Source organism: Amphibalanus amphitrite, unplaced genomic scaffold (assembly GCF_019059575.1).
Source record: "Amphibalanus amphitrite isolate SeventyFive unplaced genomic scaffold, NRLGWU_Aamphi_draft 000798F_arrow, whole genome shotgun sequence".
In the NCBI taxonomy this organism is placed as follows: Eukaryota; Metazoa; Arthropoda; class Thecostraca; order Balanomorpha; family Balanidae; genus Amphibalanus; species Amphibalanus amphitrite.
This window is the reverse complement of record NW_024882292.1, coordinates 852-17905: the sequence shown is the minus strand read 5'-3', so window position 1 is coordinate 17905 and position 17054 is coordinate 852. Positions and strand designations below refer to the sequence as shown.

Genomic DNA, 17054 nt, shown 5'->3' with positions numbered 1-17054 from the left:
TACTTCCGGTCAGGACGCGCCCAGACATCGGATGTTCATGTTCAATGCATAATGAGCTTCAAAATTACCTCGGGTACGTGACCCTTGTGAACAAGACAGGATGACGTCATACAAGACTGACGCAACTTCAACGACTAACCCACGGAAGTCCCTCGAAGTCTCTGAGCTCACGGCACTTGCAGCGCAACTGTTGTGGACATGTGATCGAATATGTAACATACCAGAACCATTGATCTCCGGGCTGGGAACGGGACCCGGAAACGCAGCGTCCATCAGGAAACGGACACGCCAGTCCGGGACGGGGGCGGAGCTGCCGGACAGAGCGCAGGAGCAGGGGCAGAGCGGGGAGAGGGAGGGGAGGACGCAGGGGCACCGAGGTGTAACCTGCCGCATTATAGCCGCGGGCAATAAAGCCGAGGCGCGGTGCGCGGTCGCAGGCGGTGCCTGGCGCCGTGTTGACCGTGCCGTGGCGCGGCCCGAATAATTCGCTCCATTTACTTTTAATTATTGTACGTCGGCCGCGACAGAAATAACAAATAAGCTCGTTGGCTAGCTGTAACAACACGCTCGTATAAACGCTTTGTGCGCTCCATTGGCGCACGCACAAAAACAGGCACTGCCGAGCACACGTGGCGGGCGCAGAGGGCCGGTCGGCCGGCCCGTGGGACTGAGCAGAGCGTGAGTGACACCTCTGTCGGTGGAATGTCGGCCCTTCTGGCGGTTCGAGTATGCTGTCTATAGCTGAACTGTTCCCCCATAGCGATCGGCCCGCCGCCGCCGCACGGCACCACGGCCCGATGACGCCCCTCCTCTCTCCCCCCCCCCGCCTCCGCGCTGAGCGACGCCGACGGATTCTTCGCGCGTCGCACCGTCCTGCTGTCGCTCACCGCGCCACCAACGAAACCGATTACAAAAATGCTAATTTAGCGCGTCGGCTCCGACCTGTCTCCGATGCGGCGGGAAGGCGCTCGCAGAGTCACGTGTAGAAGAGGAACGTTCTCATCAGAAAGACAGACAATTTGCTGAGCTGCAGAGATGCGTTGGTGGGGAGGAAATTCAAAGAAAGATGAGAATGCCAGCCCACATATAACGGAAATAAACTCTCTGAAGGATACATATTGGCAGGTAGAGAACTCATCCACTCAGTCAGTGCCAAATGAAGATTTTCAAGAAATAAGGTATAATGAAAATTGAGCAGCCGATGGCTGATAATTGACTTAAATGTCAACGATTTCCTAATCATTGTCCTGATGGTTGTCGATCACCCAATTCAAACGGTCTCAACTTACATACGCGTCCTTCTATCACAAACAAATAGGTATCAATCATTTGCAACTGAATAGGAAATTCATAAAAATGCAATTCATTTCAACCACCGGCGTAGGTATCTCCCAGAACAAAGGAACCATTTAGTCGGCGTAGTTTTGTCGATTCAGCTGTGTGAGCCGGCCCCGTCGCTCTGTATAACCGACTGTGGCGGCGCTCCCGGTCTCCAGGTGAGCGCGTCGAATCGACTCCGACGCCGCTCGCCGCCGCCACGACGCCCCGGGGAGTGTTCGGCGCCGACGGCACTACATTACGAGCGCGCCGCGCCGCGCCGGCCCTACCTGAGATTATGATAGCGGCTATCTACGAGGCGGCGGCGACAGCTCCGATATTACGGCCGGGCTCGCTGAAAGAAATGCGAGCGCCGAGGAGCGCCGAGGAGCGGCGCGGGCCGGCGCGGCGGGGAGCAGCAGAGGCGGCGCGCCACCGCTGCCGGCTGAATGGGCGCGTTGTTGGCGGACGACAGGTAACGCGCCCGGTCCCGATGGATAGAGATGGAGAGGGACATCCCGCCACCCAGATAAAGCCGCAGAAAGGTGGGCAGACAGCGCGAGAGATGGCCAGATTTGTCGGCGAAACACGAGATGGAACGGGAGACGGTGGCGGCGACGGCGCGGCGGCCGGCCGACTCCCCGCCGGCGCCGCTCAAAAGCCCGAACAAGGTGACAAAGAAGCCCATTCTGGTGCTGACACGCTGATGGGCCTCCATCTCCTCAACGATTCGAAAACGAATTGCACAGTTAGAACAAAAATGGCTGGCGCGATAGTCCAGATCAAGGGAATAGATGGGGGATTTAGCGTCATAATGCCAGATAATTGAGTCAGTAGCCGGCCAAAACGTGTCAATTACGGCAGCACAGCAGTGAGCTCATCGGCAATCGCCGCGCACCGACACACGAACACTGATCAATTCGTTTTAATTAGCGCCACACTGGTGTCGAGGCACGAACACCCTGCAGCGATATTGCCGGCGAGGGTGGCGGCCGGCGCGGCTAAACGAGCGTCTGTTGGCACCTGCTGCAGCGCCGCGCCGGCTGCCGGGCTGCTCTCTCCCTCTGTCAGCACCCGCCTCTTTCCGATCCGGTCCTCGACCTACCTTCAGCCCAGCGTACTCCCATTGTGCGGAAACGGACGTCTCGGAGTTACGGCAAATCGAGGCAGCTCGGATCAGGTCGAGACGAGTTGAACCGGGCCGAGCGCGTCTTGCACGGTCGCTCTCACCGCACGATGTGGCTCACTGCGTCGGTGAGGTGAGCCTCTAAGCGTCGCGTCACCCGTCATGACAAGACGACAACAAAGCTAGTCTGCCGCGCCATGGGATGGTCACGTAGCCCGCACAAAAACGCTGCGCTGCCGACCCGGCTGCGACCGCACCTGGAGCACGACTGAGGTGCGCGGCTGGCTCCCGCTCAGGTGCGGCGCCCCCGGCCACCTGGCCGTTCATTGTCACACAAATGGACGCCCCGGCCGGGCACGGGCGCATCTGCTGCCGGCCGGGCCCGCGGCGGAGGTACACAAAGCAGCGCCCCGGGCGCCGCCGCCGCCGGCCGCAAAATTAAGCGCAGATTTCATTTGCGATAATACGAGAGCGCCGCGTGTCCTGAAGCTGAGCTAAGCCTGCCGCCACCCGCATCGAGCGTGCTACCTGAGCCACCGTGGCATTGGAGGGGACGGGCGGCGCGCGGCGGCCGGTCACACTTCAGCTCACCGGCAGCCGGGATCAGCCGCGCAGCCCGTTTAATTAAAGAACAATGGAGCTTAATTCACCGTAATTTAAGGTCGGGAACGTTACAGATGCGGGTGCAATCATCTAATTTATTTTGATAACCTGAGTAAGTGGCAGAGGGGAGAGGAAAGAGGGGCGCCCCTGAGCGCAGCACCACACTGGCGTACGACAGACTATGTACTTACAGAGCAGCCAAGAACGTCTGGTCATACCTCTTGGTCAAGTGCAGTCTTCAGCATCATAACAATTAAGCAATGGAACGTCTAACTGCAGAGCGGCTAGTCATGGCTAACCCGATGCCTCCATGGTGGATATTACCTTTATGGGCGTCTATTTCAGTCGCAAGCTCGTTCTAACGGCCATTGACCCACTTCAGGTGTTATGACCTCTCCGGAATGGGTGATGACTGCGGCAAATGTTCACTTCATCAGCGTATCAGGGTGATAAGTCCGACTCCAGCATGATTAGTGGCCCCCTGAGAAGTGTTATCACCTGCTGGCTAACTGTTATTACCTGACTAATCAAACATCAGCCTCCCTGGCACATGCATTGTGGCTGACTGAGACGCGTGCGGTGGATTTCGGCTCATTGAGCTCGTTACCAACCATTTTACCCGATCATCGATGATGGCAGAGGGGATTACTGTCGCAATTACCTTCTGGTGATAAGCACAATTGGCGGGGCGCAGCCATCTGCGCGGGCTTTGTCTGCCCGAAGCTCCTAATTGGAGACAAACGATGCTTCATTTGAGGCCACTCACCGCTAGTCCCTGTCTGGACTCGGCTGCACTCCTATGATGCCACATGAGTGGGCCAGCGAACAAACAAACCTCGGAGAGCGGGCGGCCGCGCCTGCCGCGCCGACCGAGCCGTGGTAGAGGTGAGGCAGGGAGGTAAGAGGGCAATTTGTATACAGAAGCCCGGAGCCAATCTGCCAAACCGCACACAGACTGCGTCACTCGGACCTATAACATCAATGATGAAACGCTCAGTTCGCCCACACACAGTGCAGTTCAACTGCTGCCTTTGTTTTCTGTTTGTGTATTTACTGACGGATAAAATCTATACTCTTTAGCATATGATAACCTTTGAAAGTCAATGACTAAAGTACAGACCAATAGTCAAGCTTATTGTCATGATCAATGAGCATGTCTCGCATGCAATCTGCCATCCACCTTTCGCGTTTCGTCTGAACCTTCCGCCCATGCGTCTTTACTTTCAAGAGATTTCTCGTGTTGCAGAACCCCTCTCTAGAGCGTGTAACGGGTAACCGTGGACCGGCGGCCGGCCTCGGCAGCGGTGCGACGTCCTGCCATCAAATGCAGCATGGTAATTACATTTGGTGGTCCGAAATGGCCGTGCGTGCGGCAGTGGGCCGGTAAACAGCGCCGTGCCGACCGCGGCGGGCTGTCGGCTCCGAGTCGAGTCGCGCCGCTTGGTATGCTAACCAGTCGGGCACGGCAAGCCACCCGCCGCCGCCGCCGCGCCGCCCGACCCACCCGCTATTTAATTAGGTTACAGCGCACACTGTATCTTATCCGATTATCCAGCAGTTAGAAATTAAATCAGCCCCCATTAACGCACCGTTGGATTTTTGTCGCGATCTGCAGCGGTGCGGACAGGTTGTCTCCGCCTATCGTGATGAGGAGCGCTATCAGCCGAGCCAGCTCTGCAGCGGCGGTGGGAGCTGAGCGGGGCTGAGGACTTTAGGAACATGGAGGCTAGACGGTGGACTGTTACAATTCAGTAGCGGCGGAACCCCTTCAATTAAGGGGGGTACTGCCGACTTTTGGTCCCATTCTTTCCATGCAACGCCCATAGGGGTAATGTTAAATTGCCAAAATCAAAGGGGGGCACGGTGCCCCGGTGCCCTCCCAGTTCCGCCGCCTATGTTACAATTATATGCTCAAATTTTGTAATAACGGTGAACAGTCAGGAGGGATGTTGTCAGAAGGTACTGGCCACTAGGGTCACACTCGACATTGGTTTCCAGTAAAACTTGCTCGAAAGCCGGAAATATGGTTAGTGTCAAGCTGCAGTGTTATTTTCCTGTGCTCTGCCTGGACTTTAGAAAAACCTTGGAGTAGAAAACATCTCATGACTGGACATCAAAGCTCTCCAGTGAGCAATCGTGCCAGCAACCAGGTATGACCTGACTAGAGCAATCAGAGGCGGATCCAGCTCAGAGTTTTTTTTTTGGGGGGGGGCAAACCATAACAATTTATCGATTCTTTCCATGCCTCGTCCATAGGCGTAATGTTAAAATTATGCCGTTGGGGGGGGGGGGCAAATGCCCATTTTGCCCCCCCCTGGATCCGCCACTAAGAGCAATTCATTTTGATCAAAGTCAAGGCCATGAGTTTGTTAAATATGCCACGGTTATGATGAATACATGGTCGTACACAGAGGGAATGCTAAGTCTGGATGCTATCTAAGGCTACTTTGATTATGAATATCAAAGGTAGTTAATATGAATACCAAAGACTCTATGTCAAATGTTGCCATGAAATCAAATCAAAGAGCCCGCAGCAGTTAGCTATTTACAGCTGAGCACACACCTCTCAGTTCTTTGAGCTCTCTGTGCGGGTTGAGCGCCAGGTCGCTGTGGCTCTCTCCGGCTCGGCTCGCCGGAGACACCGGCCGTGATTGGATCTGTCGCGGACTGACCGTCCCGCGTCCCCGGAGGGGTGAGGCCCACCTGAGTCTCCAGCCGACACCGTCCCAGTCAGGTGAGAAAATTGCCCCGGGCTCTGGGGACCGCCGCAGGGCGACTCGACTGGACCGGCCACTTAACTCTCAGGTCGGCGGGGGAAGGGGTGACAGAGTCGCTGACCACTCACCCCAGGTCAGCGGAAGGGGTGGCGGTGACTGGGTCCCCCGTCAGCCCATCCCCGGGGGGGGGGGGAGGAAGGGGCAGGTGTCAGCGGCGACCACAGAGCGGAGAGATCCCGGAGCGAGGTCGCCGGGGTCAGCACGGGCTGAATAAACGAGGACAAAACGACGACCTGGCCCACGGACCGGCGCGATAAAACTTCACAAGCTGAATCGATGGCCACCCCGAACGCCGCCCCTGGTCTGCATATGGTAAGACTGATGGGAAATATCGCCCAAGTTGATGGGTGCGGCCGCTCATAGCCGCCCGGTTCTGGCAATCGGCTGGCATTATGCTGATTTCCTTTAGATCCCCGAGCGGAATTTGTATTGCTAAAGCTGATTAGTCCCCAGATGTTTGATTGCCAAACACAGGATATAAATTATATGCCGAGAACGAAGTTTTAGACAACCTTGCCCATCAAAGTCCTCCAAATTGGTTTACTTTTAAGCGAGTCAAATATCCATCAGTTGATCACACTCATGCCCTATGTTACATGGCCGGACCAGAAATGTAGTTTGATTGCAAAAATGACTAATGCAACATTGTTGTTACGACTCAATTTGCTAAGAAATGTTCGCAACTATGCCCCTAAATCACATATTTTCAAGGTTATGTTTATCCAAGACTTTTTGGAGCCGATAGAGATAGTTTGGTTTGAAGTTTGTGCTCCGTCTGTTGCGAATGGGACCGTCCGTGAACGGTGGAGGCGGCCGTGCCCCGTGTGGGCGGTGCCGGCGCCGGACCGCCGCGCCGTGTGTGTGTGATGAATACGACCCGTCAGCACGAGCATGGCGAGACACGGACAATCAAACGTAGCGGCTTGGCGGCAGCCACCGGCCTGCCGACTGCAGCGCGGAGACGGATGGAGCGATTAGAAGCGGCGCGCCTGGTATCGGCCGCGCCGCCGCGCCGACCGCCCGGAGCAGAAGCAGCCGCCGCTCTCTAATGACCCGGCGCGGCCGCGACCGGCGACCGCCGGCTAATCACGCTAAAAGGTGTATGGATTCTGTTAGAAAATGCGCCTCTTTATATGAATAAACATGAGCGGCGGCGGCGGCGCGGGCAGCTGGCGGCGGCTGGCGTGTCGCGACGCGGCGACACAGACCAGGTGCCGGGCGAACGCGTGGGAACAGGATCCGCCGCTGTTTGTTTGGGGCTTTGGCCAAAAAACGGCATCGGGTATGGAAACGGCAGGAGCCGAAATAACATTTGTTCTGCCCCATTTTCACGCTGCGCACGTACTCGGCGGAATGGCCTGTGACATGTGTCAATAAAAGTGTTCCGAGGAACCAAATTTGATCAGATACCTGCAAGTCAGCTTTTTGTTGTAATAAGTAAAATTAGACCAAAGGAAGAACATGCTGCATGACCGCGTAAGCATATATGCACATTGCATTGCAATGCATATTGTATAGCCCCGGTGCTTAATATACCGATAATGAAACGAACAGATTGATGCAATCATTCGAATCCGTGGTAAAAACATCAAATCCCTCTTCTCGAAAGTCTATGTATACTGCGTCGCCTATGTGCAATGCCAGACGGGTGCCGAGCTGTCTGGTTTTGTCACCGTCACCGGCCGGTGGGGCCGGAAGCTTTCAGAACTTCCGCCGTGCGAGGGAGGCACTTTGTCGGCGCTCACCGCTCGCGCTCGTCTCGGCCTTTCATCGGCGACAGCACCTGACGCGAGCTGCGAGCTCGCCGCTGCCGGCTCGTCGCGCGCCCATTACGGCGCTGTTTGACAAACATGGCGCGCCGTCAGCCAGGTGAGAGCTTCTCCAACGGCCCGTCACCGCCGCCGCGTGCGTCGCATTCGATGACTTCGCCCCCGCTCCAACGCCGGTGGCGATCGGTCGCTGGGCGCCGGGTACTCACCGCTCTGCAGTCAGGCGCCGGGGGACGAACACCCTCCTCCGGCGGCCGGCGACCTCCTCTCACTTACCTAGAAAAGAGAGAAGAGACGGTCGTTGATTGGCGGACGCCTGACAAACAGGCTATCAGAACCTGGCGCGGCCGGCGGCGCCCCGGGCGGTGGCAATCGCGCGCGCCAGCCGCCGGCGCCGTCAACAAACCGGCCCGGGGGACGGCGGCGACGATTAACGGCCGTCTCGGGGGCGGGCCGGCCACCGTGCACCACACCCTATCACGCCGAGTAATTGCCGCGCCGGCAGAGGTGACCGGCGGCCCACGGCGCCGCGCCGGCTGTTTACCCCGCCGCGCCGATGGATAGCCGGCCGGCCAATGTCGCCCCTCAATGAGTCGATTACGACGCGGCCGATAACAGTGCACTTTGTCGGCCGCGGCCCGTCCACCGGGACCGGTGTCGGTCCTAGGTCCCAGCCTTCATTACCGACAACCGGACGGCGGAAAATCGCACGCGCGCCGACGCCTGCCATGCGCCGCCTATCGCCGCCAATGTGCCAATATTGTATGGCGCAGAGGCGACGAAATAACAAACAATGCGCTATGTGCTGCCCCGTTGGCCCTACTGGCCTGGGTCGCAGGGAGATAGGACGGCGTCATTTTTACGTGCATTTGTAAATATAATTGAACATATGATATGACACAAATGAATAATGGACAACCTTAGGTGGGATTGTAATTATTATTTAGTTTTGAAATTTTAAAGCTATGCTAGCGTCTTCTGTAGTTGAAAAATTATAAAAGATATCATTTGCATCACCGCTATCCGTAGGTGTACCTAATGATTTCCTGCGGATGCTAGCCTACTAATCCATTTCCTCTGTTACAAACACCCTTTCAGAAATAACAATTAACACAAGTTCAATATCACTGGGATGACAACACTTCCACAATCCACATGCGTGAAAGGGACACTGGAGGACTCCCACTGGGAGAGAGGGACAGCGCGAGGAGGGAGAGTTCCGACTGGGGGGTGACCGGCACAGCGGGAGCGGCGCCGGCCCGCCCATCTGGACGTTCATCCATCGTCCGGCCAGGAGCGGCGACTTCCGGCGGTACCTGCGCCGGTGTCGGGTGGCACCGGTAACGGTTGTCGCCCTCCCTCCCTCCCTCTGCCCCTCTCTCCCCTCCCCTCGACCGGAGACGGAGCCCTCCCAGGCGAGTGTTTACAGTCTCAGGTGATCACAGCATCTGTGAGACAGGCCACTGCTGGTTGGTGGTCGGTCGTGTCGGGTTGACACCTGGCGTGATAACTGATACCTGACCTGACACCTCGATGTCAAACCTATGGAGAGTGTGGGAAACCGAGGGCACATCTCACTTGACACCTGAGATCTAGAAGCGTAAACCTCTGGTACTCACAGCATCCGGGTGTTACCTTCATGTTTTGGACAGAGATACGGAACCAACCTCTCCCAACTCTTTTCCCCGGTCTTTCAACTCGTTCCCACAGTTGTCTCTCACCGGTCATTGGGGAACACTGGTCGTCCTGCAGCCTCACACCTAGCTGACCGTGCCGTCAGCGGACACTGCCGACGTTCCCAGATCGATCTGCGTTGTGGCCGGCTCCCGGCTGTTGTTTCAGCCGCCGAGGCGGACCTCCGCTGACGGCTGATCGCTCAAATAGCCCCGGGCAGGTAGCCGCGGGCAGTCGCTAGTTCACGTCTCGGCCGCCCGCGGCGCTGCGGTCGCGGCCGGCCGGCGCCGGTGGCCCGTAATGAAGCGCACTGCACCTTCGCCAGATGCGACTCCCCGTGGCGGTCGGACCAGACACCACCGGGCAGGGGAGCGGCGTCAGGTAGCGGCAGAGGGCGTCGAGGACGCGTCCCGGTGGTCCTGCGTCGACAGAGACGCGGCTCGGCAAAACACGCCGCTGGGGTAGGGGACCGACGGACAGGGGCGGCGCAGGGAGAGGACGGGAGGCCGATGGCAGGGCCTCTCTACGGCCAGGACCGAAAAACCAGAGGGACAGGCTGAGTCAGCTGTCAATGGATTGATCAGTCTCGACACACTGGTCATCGTTTGTCGGGGGACTATAGCCGGGGTTATAAATAGGGCCCAGAGTGCATGACATGATTCAAAGCATGGTCAGAAAGGCTGACCAAGCGATGCCAGTAAACACGATTGCACACCTATCATCTGTCTCGTTTGTGCATTACATGTCGTTCGGTTTTTCCACCTTCTGCACCACCGCTGAGTGGATGTCGTCAGCAGCCATCATCTGCACCAGTCACCAACTGCACCAATCACCACTCCGTGCACCAGTATCAGGTGTTGTGGACGGCCGGCGCACGGAGCGCCTTCTGGGAACCACCGGTCTGTCAGACTCGGCGGGAGGGCGACCAATCACCGAGTGACACAAGTTCAGCGCTCTGGCGGACACTCGGAGGAAAACCCGCGACTGTGCCGGTACCCGACCGGTCTGGGTCCGGGTCCCCGCAGAGCTGGGGGTCCGGGTCCGGGTCCCCGCAGAGCTGGGGGTCGGGAGGGCGGGACAGGGGGGGGGGGGGTGAGGAAAATTTTGGATAATGGGTCTTGGCCTTGGAGTTCGTGAGACATGTCGTGAAAATATGTCTCGCCAAGGATGGCTGTCATATTCTTTAAGCAAAGGAAGATGTTAGATATGTGTGAAGATGTCATAGGTATCAATAAGCACAAGTTGATCATACAGTCAACTATCGAATAGAAGACATGTTAACAGCATAGAAATGAGATACACCGAGACACATATACCCACTGAGATTAAAGTTCTAAGTGGAAACTCATTACTTTGGGATCAATTTTATGCAAATTCTAGACACCTACTCAGGGAGTGAATGCTTGGAACATTTTTACTCCATACCTACCCATACACATTAATAAGATTATAAATCGTTCTGCGGCAGTGGCGGATCCAGGGGGGGGGGTCACATGGGTCATGACCCCCTCCTTGGGGCTCGGGGGCACCACAGGCCCGCCAGGGGCACCACAGGCCTAGCAGGGGCACCACGGACCTGTCAGGGGCACCACAGGCCTGTCAGGAGCACCATCGGCCTAGCAAAAGCACCACAGGTCTGCCAGGGCCACCACAGACCTGCCAGGGGCACCAGAGGCCTGCCAGGGGCACCGCCGGCCTCGCAGGAGCACCTTGGGCCTGTGGGGGCACTTCAGGCTTGTCAGGGGCACCACAGTCCTGTCAGGGCCCAGGGGCAGCAGTGGCTTAGCAGGGGCACCACAGGCCCGCCAGGGGCACCACAGGCCTGTCAGGGGCACCAAAGGCCTAGCAAGGGCACCACGGGCCTGTCGGGGGCACCAAAGGCCTGGCAGGGACACGTCAGGCTTGTCAGGACCAAGGGCCACCACAGTCTTTCCAGGGGCACCAGAGGCCTTGCAGGAGCACCACAGGCCTGTCAGGGGCACCACAGGCCTCGCAGGGGCACCTTGAGTCTGTCAGGGGCACCACGGGCCTGTCGGAGGCACTTCAGGGTTGTCAGGGGCACCACAGTCCCGTAAGAGCCCAGGGGCACCAGCGGCCTAGCAGAGGCACCACAGGCCCGCCAGGGGCACCGCAGGCCTGCCAGGGGCACCACCGATCTCGCAGGGGCACCTTGGGCCTGTCAGGGGCACCACGGGCCTGTGGGGGCACTTCATGCTTGTCAGGGGCACCACAGTCCTGTCAGGGCCCAGGGGCAGCAGTGGCCTAGCAGGGGCACCACAGGCCCGCCAGGGGCACCACAGGCCTGTCAGGGGCACCACAGGCCTAGCAAGGGCACCACGGGCTTGTCGGGGATACCACGGGCCTGGCAGGTGCACCTCAGTCTTGTCAGGGCCCAGGGGCACCACAGTCTTTCCAGGGGCACCACAGGCCTGTCAGGGACACCAGAGGCCTTGCAGGGGCACCACAGGCCTGGCAGGGGCACCACCGGCCTCGCAGGGGCACCTTGAGCCTGTCAGGGGCACCACAGGCCTGCCAGGGGCACCACAGGCCTAGCAAGGGCACCACGAGCCTGTCAGGGGCACCTCAGGCTTATCAGGGCCCAGGGGCACCACAGTCCTTCCAGAGGCACCACAAGCCTGTCAGGGGCACCACCGGCCTCGCAGGGGCATCTTTGGCCCGTCAGGGGCACCACGTGCCTGTCGGGGACATTTCAGGCTTATCAGTGGCACCACAGTCCTGTCAGAGCCCAGGGGCACCGGCGGCCTAGCACGGGTACCGGCCTGCCAGGGGCACCACCGGCCTCGCAGGGGCACCATGGGCCTGTCAGATGCACCACTGGCCTGTCGTTGGCACTTCAGGCTTGTCAGGGGGCACCACAGTCCTTCCAGGGGCACCACAAACCTGTCAGGGGCACCTGCGGCCTAGCAGTGGCACCACAGGCCCGCCAGGGGCAACACACACAAAATAAAATATAAAAAAAAACAAAAAAACGAGAATAGGGCACCACCAAAATGAAGTGGCCGAAATCCGATGAGTTTTTAATTTTGGGTATAGGTAGGGGCACCACTTCGATTCATGACCCTCCCCTTGGAGTTTTCCTGGATCCGCCCCTGTTCTGCGGCCGCAAACGTATGCATAAATAGAAGGTAATGTGTTACATATTTCCAATATAGAATTCAACGAAATGATTGTTTATAATGGACAATCGCCAGATATTTTCATTCGTTGTTTATTCATGTGTGGCACGGATAATGCAAATAAGACCCATCATTTATTTTTGTTTGATGAGTTAGAACATAAAGTGCAAGTCATAGTCATCCGTTTCTATCACCGTCTATAAACTATACGGCGAGATAGATTCACTGAAAGAAAGGCAATTTAGGTAAGCGAGTAGGTAAAAAGATGTTAGACGGGATATTAATTTTGTCATGTCTTATGTCGCTGTCATTGCACTAATCAAGTAGATTCTTGACTTATTTAACTATTACAGGCACATGTTAAAGTCGTCGCTTTTTTGTCTAGACAGTCACCTCGTTTCCGAGAACAAATATTCCCATTTGCTAGACGCTCCAGTTTCAACCAGCAAAGCGATATTGCATATTTGTAGACAATAATCGTTCCAGTCGATCGGGCTCACATCAGGCCTCCGACTCAGTCCCAGACCAGCCAGAAATAAAGCCGACACAGCTCTTCATCAACTGCAGGCCAGGCCAGGCAGTACTCATTCACTGAATTTCGTTGGAGATTTCGAAACACGCATAAAAGTGAGGCTTTGTGTTATTATCAGCTCTTTCTGACTCGATTCTGATGGTAAATATGGTTAGATTTAGGTTGTGTATAATGTGTGCCATAGTTAACATGCTTCCCAATATTGTGCTTTTCGTGGGCGGTGACTAAAAATAGCGGAGAATGCCGATATACCTGACTCCTGAGGAAGCCGACTAGCGTTGTGGCCTGTGGCTCGCAGAATAGTTCCCACCGTCCTTCTCGGCTCATCTCACGGTGTCTTCGGACCCTCCCCAGAGACGCACCGTTCCATCCCAGCCTGAGTCATGACCCGAGTCGACTCTGACTCCGGGGCAGCGGACTCTGGAACCTGACACGGTGTCAGTCGGACCGCGCACTTCTCTCCAGTTGTCTGTCCGTCAGACGTCAGCTGTCAGCGGCCGGGCAGAGCGGTGCATGCGGTGACGAGTGTGTGTGAGCGGCCGGCCCGGTAACCTAGGTCAGCCCCCAGGGGTCAGTAAGCCACCGTGGAGACGCAGTGCCTGGTGTGTGACTCCAGTCAGTTCTGGCAGCACGCGGGCCGGCTCTGTGCGCGTGGTGCGCGCCGCGCAGCCGCCCGATCCCCGCTATCGGCGCATCTGAGAGGGGTGCCTGCCGCGCGCGACGCGCCCGTGCGACGGTCGTCGACCGACGCACCGGCGCGACGCTGGCGACGCGGCGCGTCACATTGTGTCCGATTCGAACTGGCCAACGGCCGGCGCGGCGATCGATGGCGAGTGGCGTGTGTCGCCGCGCGGCCGCCGGCCCGGCGCGACACAGAATCCATTTACCGGTTATGATTGCATCCCCTGCGATCGTGATTTATCATAACACAAATCCAGGTTTACGCGCCATTGTGGCGTGGCCGGCGGGGGCTCTGCCAGCTGATTGCACATTCAGCCGGCTAGGTGGGGCGGCGCGCACGTGCCCGCTCACAATGGACGTCCATCTGGCGGCCGGCCGCGCGCGCTCCGTGTAAAACGCCATTATACCTGGATAATCGGCGCCCCGGTATCGGCCAGGTTGACACGCGCCGCGGATAATGCAGCCGGCGCGCGCACCGGCGCAGAGGGGAACGGCCTGAGGGGGAGGGGGCAGGTGACGGCACCCCCCGCGAGCGGCAGATGAGGCCGGATGAAAACACAGCTTCCAGCCCAGTGACTCGTACACAAACGTTTGCCGAAGTAATTATGCCGTCCAGGTGCTCGGAGTGGAGCGCGCTTTCAGCGGGCGTCGGCCCCGCGGCGGCGGCAGGGGCGCCCACCGCGCCCGTGCGAGGGGCGCCGGCCCGCCGTGATTCCCGACACGGGGAGGGGAGGCGACGGATGGCTCCGCGAGTCGCCCGCCTCTCCCCTCCCTCCCCTGTCCCCACTCCGCTGTCCTCCCTCCGTCTTCGCGCAAGGTGCCAGTGTCAGCAGACAAAAAGGCCGAGCGCCGAACAGGTCCCCACTTGAGCCGGGCCGCGCCAGTCCCGCCGAGACGGGTCAGAGCCACACGAGACGGGCGAGCTAAACCCCGACTGGGAAAAACACCACCGCGCGTCGGGCCGCCGCGCCTGCTGGCTTCAGGTAGTCATAAACTGGGCGCCGAGGGTTACCCCTTGCCGACGGCCGACGGGGAGGGGCGGCGGCGTCGGACGAGGGAGCGCGTCGGCCGCGTCGGAGCGCTCGCGTCACGCGCCGTGCACCCCTATTTGCCCGTCGGAGATCGGGAAAACTTAACAAAGACACCGGAGCCCGAGTAATCTGTGTGTCTTGTCAACAGGAGCGCTGCCTACCTGTGTTTGCCTATTAACTGACAGTCAAACAGTGCGCGGCCGGGGCGGCGGACGGCACGGGCGCGGCGCCCAGCCCGATCACGTGACCCGCCGACGCCCCGGCGCCCATCCCGGATCCGTTGGGGGCTGTCTCCTGGCGCCCTCGGCGTTCCAGGTCGCTCCGCATCTGCCCTGTCGGGCGCCCCTGCGCCAGGTCGCCGGCGCCCTGCCCGCCGTGCGCCCCTGCGCCGCCACATGGCGAGGTAATCAGCTCAACTCAATCAGCCCATCGGCCGGGAAGGCTTGCCGGGGATTACGGCACGTGCAGGTAGCTTGAATGCGCTCCCGGGGGTGACAGATGTGGGCCCGGCGGCGCGGCGGCTCGGCGGCTCGGCCACAATGCGCCCGGTCCCCCTTGGCCCGGTGCGCCGGCCCTCATCAGCTCGCGGCAGCGGCAGCCGGTGCGTGCCGACTGCACCGTCAGCACAGCGGGGGCACGCACACACGGGCGGAGCTGCAATCATGCGTGCCTGCCGGTCCAGCGGGCGGGCAGTGAACGCAGGTCGGATCAGGTTGCCAGCGCTGGTTTGATGGCGAGGGTGAAGGCAATAATACATTTACTGGGTCATCAAATGCCAGCCTGTAAACTCTTAGTTAAACCGCTTTGGTCTGATTTCCCTTTTGCACAACCATGTCCTACTATTTTCTCCAATGTCAGAGAATTCAAAATATCGCCTTACACCGCACGAATCCTTTTAATCCGACAAGTAACTCCGTTGGCATGAATCCATATCGCCCTAAGCTGATCGCCACTTGTGTCGCCGGTGATCGGTCCAAGTTAGTCGACGGCATCTGTTCTTCGCGCGGCGCCAGTCCCGCCGCGGCTGTCGTCGGCCCGACCAACTCCGTCGGCCGGCAAACTTTCCCAGCACCTGGCTGATCAAATATCCGGGCCGGCGCGTCTAGTTAGGAGTGCGTCGTCCGCACCGGCGACGATCCAGAGAAGACGGGCCAGGTGTCGGTCCGTCGGAGGAAAGCGCCGCGCACGCGAAAACGCTGAGCCGGCGGCAACTTGACCATGATTGAGTTAGGCGGTGGAACTTGCCGAGTTGGAGCCAGGTTGGAGAGGTGGAGTCGAGTTGGAGCCAGGTTGGAGAGGTGGAGTCGAGTTGGAGCCAGGTTGGAGAGGTGGAGTCGAGTTGGAGCCAGGTTGGAGAGGTGGGGTCGAGTTGGAGCCAGGTTGGAGAGGTGGAGTCGAGTTGGAGCCAGGTTGGAGAGGTGGGGTCGAGTTGGAGCCAGGTTGGAGAGGTGGGGTCGAGTTGGAGCCAGGTCAGAGAGGTGGGCTGGTGCGCGGCGGTGGGGGAGGAGAGGGGAGGGGTGCTCCCGACTGCCAATAAGGCTCGGGCGGGCGGCCGAAGAGGCTGACTCGGGATCGGGGAGCACACAGGTCAGCACCTGCGTCCAGCTTTCGTCGATCGTCCTATCCAGATCAGACGGGAGGAAGAGGGGGAGAAAGCCGCAGCGGGAAAACGTGCTGACTGGATGACCCGGGCGAGGGATGACTGACTGGAGGCAGGGCCGGAGATGGCCGGAGGTGGGAGACCTATCAGCTGCTGACGAGCAGCGCCGCGCTGACCACAGACTGCCGGGTATATCACTATTTGTCGGCCGGTATTCTGACACAGTGATTTACAGGAGCGCCGTCCTGACGGCATTGCCAGAGCTAACATCGTCACAGCTACCGTCACCGTCGCCGTCACCGTTACCGTCACCGTTACCGTCAGCGTCACTTTTCATTCCGTCACGGTGGCCACCATCGCCAGCATCCCCTCACCGTTTCCAATATACCGCTACCGCCCGCCGCCACCAGCCACCCCACGGCCGCCGCTGGCCGAGACTCGATTTGGCGGCCTCGGGGTATAACGAGATGCGGCGCCAGTGCGGGCGGGGACGCACCTGGGCTGGCCGGGCAGCGGTGGCCGCGCGTCTCCAATCGATTCCGGTGTTGGCCGCTGGCGGTGGTCGGGTAGCGGTCAGCGCCAACCGCCGCCGACACCGGCCGACGGACGAGCCAGGGGCCGAGCGGCGGCACCGGCGCGGCGGCTCGGCCGTTCCAGCGCGGCACGGCCGGGAGGGCCAGCGAGTCAGGTGCGTGCCCAAATGAATGAAATCCATGAGGAGACAGTTATTTTGTATAAAAAGGAACGTTTTTAAATGTGTATTTTTCATTTACCTTCAAAAAACGCAAATGATGAAATCATCCAGCT

General features: G+C 58.9%; 1 protein-coding gene across 6 annotated transcripts in view; it reads right to left on the bottom strand.

Annotated features, from left to right (window-relative positions):
• The window catches only part of LOC122366346 (zinc finger protein 1-like), a 74424-nt gene extending 64997 nt beyond the window's left edge, over positions 1–9427 (bottom strand). Inside the window, exon 1 of one of the 6 annotated variants that reach the window (XR_006253871.1) lies at positions 2423–2713. Coding sequence is in view for 4 of the 6 variants with exons in the window: in XM_043338519.1 (XP_043194454.1) it covers positions 2423–2444 (22 nt within the window). In the remaining 2 variants the exon portion in view is untranslated. Of the gene's footprint in view, positions 1–2422; positions 2714–9313 lie in introns of those variants that run through there. The other 5 variants (XR_006253870.1, XM_043338522.1, XM_043338521.1 and 2 more) reach the window with 5 other exon arrangements.
• Between the last annotated feature and the right edge of the window lie 7627 nt (positions 9428–17054).